The 8,481-nt window shown below is 44.4% G+C and overlaps 2 protein-coding genes across 2 annotated transcripts; one reads left to right on the top strand and one right to left on the bottom strand.

The window, feature by feature from the left end:
• Positions 1-4,101: 4,101 nt before the first annotated feature.
• On the bottom strand, positions 4,102-7,108 carry LOC131288996 (endoplasmic reticulum mannosyl-oligosaccharide 1,2-alpha-mannosidase). Its single transcript, XM_058318185.1, has 6 exons — positions 6,846-7,108; positions 6,605-6,772; positions 6,235-6,456; positions 5,563-6,090; positions 5,306-5,493; positions 4,102-4,965 (listed from the first exon to the last, which is right to left on the bottom strand). Exons 1-6 carry the CDS (start codon positions 6,939-6,941, stop codon positions 4,317-4,319), a joined length of 1,851 nt encoding a protein of 616 aa, XP_058174168.1. The 5' UTR covers positions 6,942-7,108; the 3' UTR covers positions 4,102-4,316.
• Positions 7,109-7,645: 537 nt separating this feature from the next.
• LOC131288997 (probable peptidyl-tRNA hydrolase 2) lies at positions 7,646-8,329 on the top strand. The gene is made up of 2 exons (XM_058318186.1): positions 7,646-7,857; positions 7,947-8,329. Exons 1-2 carry the CDS (start codon positions 7,705-7,707, stop codon positions 8,316-8,318), a joined length of 525 nt encoding a protein of 174 aa, XP_058174169.1. The 5' UTR covers positions 7,646-7,704; the 3' UTR covers positions 8,319-8,329.
• Positions 8,330-8,481: the final 152 nt, after the last annotated feature.

The raw sequence follows: 8,481 nt of genomic DNA, 5'->3' as shown, positions 1-8,481 counted from the left end.
AGGCAGGAAGTGTTTTATGACTATGTAAGGCTAACAACACTTTACAATTAAGGTTTACGACTCATCCCTGAACCAATAGTTTGTCTACTTCAGTTTTGTACTTTGCCTTAGTGACGACTGGCAATAAAAGAGGATTAACGCTTAAGTTCTCCTTTCCAATGGGTGTTTCGTTCTCAATACCCCGTTCTTAGTGAGGTTTTCCAAACTGCAAACCTCAAAATAGTTTAACTGTTTTGTAACAAATTATTATTAAGGGGGACGCACGTACGCAACAGGGGAATCCATGCGGATCTCTACGGATTCTGCGCAAATTACTCAAAGTTCTGCCGGAAAAGATTGAAATCATTAAAGGATAATACAGCAGGATTAATGGAAAGCACTGAAAAGTGTTCGAAAGATAAGTTTACCTCCAACTCATTGCTCCAATGTCGGTAGAGATTATCATTACGAAATAAACAGAGCACGGAATAAATCATATGTTTGTCAATTATTGAAAATTTCTAGAAAATCAAATTTTCCTTACAATAATGTATACTGATCGATTGGTGAAGCTAAAAGATTAGTGTTTAAATATTAACCCAACATCAATCCTGCATAATATGTTAAGTGATGCATCTGTTACATTAGTACAGAAACATACCCAAATTGAACCCAAAAATTCATTTTCGACCGGGAAAATGCAGCATTTTTCCTTTATAAAAAAATCCAAAATGATACATCACTGTTTGCCTCGCATAGCGACAAAAAATGTCGCCAGAGTTAATGGCCTACCTCATCCATATGTTACATCTCCGTACGCTTCATCGCTCTCAAAATATTGATCCAAAATTTTCAATAAATCAAATCCCTCGGTGCCCGATCCTTCGTTGTTAGCTGGAAAAACATTCAACATCCATGCACAACAATTTCCACTTGCCGTTGCAAGTGCACACGCAAGCGAAACATAAAAAAGTAGCTGACGACATGAAAGCCAGTTGCTTGACGTGCGTTTGACGTACATAATCCAAAGTTTGAAAATTTTATTACTGCCCCCGCCGAGCGATCGTGTTACGATCGGGAGGAATAAACCGCACTTTCCGGGCATGTAGGCATTTTTTTAAACTGTTATTTTATTGTTTTCCTTGTGCGTCGATGATGTCCTGTCAGCGGACGCCCCGAGAACGGAATCCGACGTGTTACCGTCGTGTATCCTTGCACCACCGTGGTATCCTTTTTCTCCATTTACACGGCGAGCTGCTGGATCACTCCTGTTGACATGCAAACGTTTTTGTCGTCCGTTTTGGTTGTGTTATTCTAATTTGGGTTGCGTTTTCTTTTCCATTCCTTCTTCCTACTCGCCGACCACGCAGGATCCACCGAGGATCGGTTCCCATCGGTTTTCGGTACGCGATCATCGCGAGAGATGTCATCGGCTCGAAGCCGTTTCGGAGATAATTAATATTATTTTAATGTTCCCTTAAAACGGCTCCTAACTGCTTGTTAGGAGATGGAACCGGTCGTTAAGGAGAAGGGTCAACTTCGACATCAGCAGTGCGAGTGAGTGGTTAGAAGAGAGAATAAAAAACCAAATATCCAGAAATCAAACCGTTGCTGGAAAAACAAAATCCAAAACCACCCGAGCTGGCTGAGTGCTTGTGCGTGTGTGTGTGTGTGGCCCCGTGAGCAGCAGTTTAGAGGAAAAAATAAACAGAAGTTCCAAATGTTTCAAAATGGCCCATAAAAAGCACCTACCATCATTAAAACTAGACACTTGAGCAATCGAACGCACGCAGTTCGAAGCGGAGGAACGGAGAATTCCTTGTGCTTCTCTCGGGACACGGACGAGGAAAATGGATGGAAAATCGGCCTCATTTGGGCGCGTCACTCCCGTTATGGGAAACTGAAGTTGCGTATCCTGGCTGGATGGATGCTTCGGAGGAGTTGGAATGCGGTTTGGGACGCTTTTTTAATTACTCCACTGTGATGCCTGAACCGTATCGAATCCTTTAAAAATCCATAACGACTTCCGTTGCTACTGTTTTGAAAAAAAAGTTGGACATTTGTTTTGGAGCCACGAAAAAAGTCAAATGTCGTGGGAAAATGTTTTTCGTCGCCTCAAAACACGTTAAAAAGATAAGTTTAACTTTGTGTTTTAACTAAAAAAAGACTTGTCAGTTTTTTAATAAATTCTATTGTAAACGTTTGGTAACTTACTAACAGTTTTCCCTGAAATTAAATAAAAAACCTTTGCAGAGTCAAGTGTCAAGCTATCTCAAGAAACACACACAAAACTGTGTTTATTTCTTTGCATTACTTTCCTTTTGACTCTTCAATGTTAATCCCAATTAATCCTCCAAGACCCAGTGGCCTTGGGCCCAAGAGTGTCAAACTATTATGACTGCCTGTTTAATCATCTGTTGATGCGTGGACAGACCCTCTCGTGAAGGAGTTAAACCTTCGGCAGGGGAAAGAGGAAACCTTACAGCCAAAATTTGCCACAAGGAACGATAAAACCTGACGCCCGTAAATTATGCCCAATGATAATACCGATGGTCCGATGCGCGCGAGCGATATGTGCTAGCGTCAACATTTGGGAGTGTTTAATTTCGTTCGAGCCGAAAACCAAAATACATGAAGTGTACAAAAAACATCTAAAACAGCAGCCACAAATAAAACAAAAATAAATTCCATTCCTGAAACATATCGCTTTTGGTAGGCACATTTTTAAGGTACCGAAATGTGGTTTTTACGTTGTTTTGGAGGTTGGGTTTTTTTGTCTCCTCTTCCCAATACGGATTACGAGAAACTCATCCTCGCGTCCTTATGCCAGCCACGCACGATCCTCGTACGTTTTGCGCCAAATGTTTGCTTGCGCACGATAAGAGCGAACACGTGCGAATCTTGGCGTTTTTTGTCACTTGATTTTATACCATACCATCCAATGGGCCCCCGAACATGTGCGACGGCGTGTGGCACAGCACAACCGACCTGCAGAGTATATGTACCGAACTCCGGTCCGAACATGTGTGTTTCACACCGCGCATCAGCAGAACACCGATACCAATCCTTGGTTTTTATGCATGCACCAACTTGTAGCGAAATGGAAAATCGTTCCATTTTGGGGTGGAGCTGAAAATTGACCCCAAAATGCGATGCGAAGGCAGCTGATGGAGGCGCAAGAAGTGAATATTTACATGGATAGAATAGCGGCTTTTTTCCCTCTCTCCAATCAAATCCAACGAAAGAATCATATTCTTTGCATATTTTTTCAGACTGTATGATTGGAGGAAATTCTACCATTACACTATTTCGATATTTTTTTTTTGTTGTGAAACATATAACGATCCGTTTTTTATCGATTAGTAAGACCTCGCCAGCACGCGGTGGGGTCCATATTTATTTGCAATTGATTTCCTAGATTTCTTACCGACACTAATTATTTAAGAACGTAGAGAACAATAATCCTTTATCGCTAGTCTTAAGAATCAAAATCATGATTGCATCATTTAACCGTCTAAAAGAGTTCGTTCAATGTGTGTCTGTGCTTTTTGTGTCTACCGTTTGTCTAAGTCTCGTTCAATTCTTTGCACTATGTTCCACTGTCTGCTTGTCGTTCTTTGCTTGTTTACTTGTTACGATATCGAGGGACTAGAAAGTGATACGAAACTTCGAAACAAGCAGACGATTTATAAAGGAATTTTAAAACTCCTATCACTAGCGCTTTAGCTTGAGGATGTCGATTTGGCCGATCTTGGCAGCAACAAATCGCGTGTTTGTGTGTGCGAGTGTGAATGTGGGTACCCGTGGTAAAGTAAGTGGAAATCCGGAAGGAAATGCAGTGGAGAACCTGGTGAGAAGGGAACCGCACAGAACACGTGTTGGTGTGTGCGCGAATGGGAATGTGTTTCTTCCGTGTTAGTTGTTAGTTAGGCAGTCTACTGTTGGTAACATTTAATGTAAAAAATCTGCTCGGGAAGGACACCGCAAGGGAGGAGGGGATTAAAAGGAAAACCCACGATCGTATCTCAACCCCAGGAGTGTGTGTGTATGTACAAAAGATGGCTAGCTGTTCCGGTAGACGGTGGCCATCAACGGGCAACCGGTGCTGCCATTGCTCGTGCGTGGAAATACCCTTTGGCGAGGGCACATTTAAATTGCATTAATTTGCTAAATCGTTTTGTTTTTTTTTCATGTAAAACACATAAATACCAATCATTCACTAACTAATATCGTCTTTTCGCGGGGATGCTTCTTCACCCTAAAGAAGCCATTTAAGGAAGCTGGAAATGTTAGGGCAGGCCCAACCGTTAGCTAACGGTATACGCACTATCCCTCCTCTAACCATCCCTGATCGGCAACGGGTGAGCCTCCGAGTTGAACACGTACTTGTCGAGATCGATCTCGTTCCGGTCGTCGCTGAACAGCAGATAGAAGTACTTGAGCGTCTCTCCGAGCCAGAAGCTCTCCATCATATCGCGGGGGCGCGTGTTGAGCGGGTTCTTCACGTTGCCGATCGAGGTGTAGCCGTTCTTGACCTTCGTATACCGGTTGAACGCCTCGAAGATCGTCCAGCCCATGTCCTGGTACGTGCGGTTACCCGTGATGGCGTAGAAGTAGTACAGGCTTTCGATGAACTCCGGCCGCAGCAGGTTGTGCGCGTCGTTCGTCTTGACGTAGATGTCGGTCTCGGATTCGCCGTTCACATTGAAGTACGATATCTCGGGCGCCAGCTGGGTCGGCTGTTTCATGTACGTCTGGTAGCAGGTCTCGAGCAGGTCGGTCGCCAGCCGCAGATGTGTCTTCGGCATGCCGTTCTTGTACCCGAGCAACAACGTCCCGGGCAGATAGCAGGTCAGGTGGTCCATCTTAGGCTTAAAGTCCTTCCCATTGATTAGCTCACCGACGTACACGTGCTTTTCGTTCGGTGTCGTGCGGACGAGCTGATTTAAAACGCCACGGATTGATTGCTGGTAGTCTTCGATAAGGCTATCGGAGTTAAACAATCGTAAAATTAAACTGATGGATCTTATTGTTAAGCCCCTTTTGAACGATAGCAACAAACAAGCACTGTTAAACGTTTCCTTTACCTTAAACGAACAAATGGAAACTTAAATTACCATGGCAACGCGAAACTTGATTAGTGCAGCTTTTAATACACCTACTACTACGTCTTGGCTAACCATCGAATTGTGCAATCAAAATGAGTCACTGTTACCAACTGATGAATGTTGCTATCATTTATAATGGGCTTATAAATATTATGAAGATACTAATCAAATACAAAAATAAAATAATAAAATACTTTAAATCAACACCGAATACTTACTAATCGTCATTTTTCTTGCCAGTTTGTAGCCACTGCTTCAGCAAATACTCGTAATAAGAATCGGCTCGTGCTCCCAACGAGACGGTCGCAAAATTTCGGAAGTGTCCCGTGTTGGCATTGATGAAGATCGGGACCAGGCCTTCGTTTTTCTCCAGTTCGTGTATTTTCAGGTTCACTTTAGCGGCCACCTAAAATAAGACGGACGAAAGCTAGTGTTTAGAAAAAACTTTTCCGTATTCCAGCAGGCGACGGCTTACATTTTCGAAAATAGGATTTTCCGAGGCGCGCGAAAGGTCCCGGAACTCGAGCTGGATTGTGGTGACTTCGCTCGTGGAGCTATCGGGCGACCACTTTGGAGCGTGTGCCGTCAGCGAACCAATATTCACGTCGGAAAACGGTATACCGGATGGGGAATCGAAGCTTGGCAGCAACCGATTGCCAAGATCGATCGCTTTGTCGAGAAACATCCGGTCGCCACTGAGATGGTACGCACTCAGCAAACCGCCAACAACGCGGATCGTGATCTCGAACAGGTTAACCTCTCGGTTAACGTCGAACTTCAGATACTTGTCCACCCAGGCGCGCGCTTCGTCGAACTCATCCTGCAGGTCCATGATGTAGAGCGTATCGAGTGAATCTATAAGCGTAAGTCCCAGTCCGAACCAGTCCGAGTAACCCATCGAGATCGGTTTTAGATTGTCGTGACCCCAGGCGTACTCTTTGTAGCCCTTCCACGAGTGAAGGGTAGCCTGCACAACGGCACGCTGTCGATCGTTGGTTGGACCCTAGTTGAAGAAAGGACGATCAATTTGAATTCAAAGTGTAACACCTCCGTAACACACACGATATTTTAAGGACCACCCATCACCACCAACGCCACTATCGCAGTCATAAAAGCAAGGGCAAACATTTGTACCGCGTCCACCTACCTTGAAATCTTTCGCACCGGCAAATGGCACACGCCGGTTTTCCTCCAGCACGTTCTCCTCGTTGTCCACGATCTCTTTCGGCTCGTCGCGTACAATCTCGAGCTGCATTAGGGTCTCCTCGGGTTGCTGCTGTGCGACAGGTTTTGCTTCCTCCGTCGGAGGATTGGCAAGGCTGTCGGTAAGCTTCACCTCCTTCACGATCGACGAAGCGAACCGCTCGTGCTATACAAATGGCGACAAAGCCCCAAACGTGACACAAAATGCGCAAAGACAGAAAGCACAAAATTGGACAGTATGAACATCACGGCCAAACGAACACGCATTGAAGGGGAAGGGAGTCGTATGGTGGAAAACACATTGTTTCAATTACCCTTTCCTTGAACGGTGCAATCTGGATGTGTTCCATAGGATCGATGGCCTCGGAGCTGCGGGACGGTTCGTCGAATGGTAGCATGAAGAAAATTATGTAAAAAATGCACACACCAGCCAGGACAATGCAGGCAAGGTTTTTCTGGAACCGGGACAGCTGATTCCAATGCTGCAACAGAAATGATTGATGTATTGAAGCAACTCAAGATGCAAGAACAACTTGCCATTTCCTTGCCACTTACCCGCTTTAAACTTTTTCTGGAGCTTACACTTCCGATGATGACCGGATCGTTACTCACGGGCAGAATCACCGAAACGTGTTCAATTTTTGCCTCCATTCTACTTTCGAAAGGGTTCGCTTGGTCTTTCGGAATTTGAGTCGCTATCAGTCTAGAACTAGTTCGCGCTGGTGCGTTGGCAATGTTGCTAACTTGATTCACTGTTATCTATCGCCCTAAAAAACACATCGCGTCGGTGGCTCGTCCGGGACAAAGGGACTTGTCGGGAGTTTAATTTGGTGAATGCTTCAGCCTTGTTCGAATGAGATTTTGATGCGTTCACAACCGCACAACCATTACCGGTTGTTCGGCTGTGGAGGGTAATATCAACTCCGAAACGATGCCGCTACATTAATTTTGCAATTTTTTTGCGAACGAGCACCATCCGCACAAATGTTATTTATATCCACTGCACTGTCGCTGAAAACGTCAACAACTGTTTTTTGCTAACAATACGTGGTGCATTCGTTTATTCGTAGTGATTCAGTACTGGCAGCTGAAATCGAATGTACCCGCAGATTCTAGATTTAAGTCGACTACAAAAATCTTAACGAGAGGCTTTAAATTGAAAGAGATTTCTGTATTCGTTATAGAATAGAGTACCTATAAAATAATGTTTTATTTCATACAATCTATTCAGCTGAAAACTGTGCAGTACGAAATAAAATATTGTGTTTGTAACTTGCGTGAACACTTGAAGCCAGCATTGTTTAAACCACGTTTGACAGAATCCTGAAGTTCTGTCACATCCACTCGAATCAAAGCAAAGCGGCAAGAAAATATCAGAAGCGTGTTTTATCTACCGGCTCCTAAAATTCGCAACATGATCGACGCAACTTTGGTAGGCAGTATTTCTGCTGCAATTGTGTCGTTTGTGGTAGGATATACACTAGCAAAGTTGCCACCAGGTGGCAAACCTTCTTCGCAAAAAGACGAGTCCAACAATCAATCAGCATCCCATCGGAGTGCGGAAAAGGTAAACACACAAGAAGCAGCCTGATCCGGCGAATTGATCGATGGAGTAGAAATTTACATAATTTTACACGTTCATCCCACCCGTGCTAGGTTTACGCCGATATCGGCGGCGAGTACAAGATGGTGCTGGTTGTGCGGAACGACCTAAAGATGGGCAAAGGAAAGATTGCGGCCCAGTGCGGACATGCGGCGGTCGGTGCTTTCGAGAGTGCGGTCAAGAAGACGCCAGCTGCGGTCAACAAATGGCAGCACAGTGGGCAGGCCAAAATTGCCCTCAAGGTGGACAGTGAGCAAGCGATGATGGAAATCTATCGTACAGCCAAACACAACAATCTGAACTGTTGTTTGATACGGGATGCTGGTCGTACACAAATCGAACCTAATACCAAGACCGTACTGGCGATCGGTCCGGCACCCAACTTGGCTGTGGATAGCATAACGGGTCACCTAAAGCTGCTCTGATCGAGATACAATGCATGTTTGCATTTTACTTTCTGCAGGGTTCCTTAAGAAGGACTTCAAACAATATCTTCAGCGAATTTCTCTTTAGAATTGAGGCAGGGAAATTTAGTTTCGCCAATTCGCAGGTCATCGTAGGTCATATTAACATTATTTAAATAAAAAT

The sequence above is a fragment of the Anopheles ziemanni genome, chromosome 3, assembly GCF_943734765.1.
Source record: "Anopheles ziemanni chromosome 3, idAnoZiCoDA_A2_x.2, whole genome shotgun sequence".
Lineage (NCBI taxonomy): Eukaryota > Metazoa > Arthropoda > Insecta > Diptera > Culicidae > Anopheles > Anopheles ziemanni.
The sequence above is the reverse complement of the archived record's forward strand: the minus strand, read 5'-3'. Positions and strand labels throughout refer to the sequence as shown.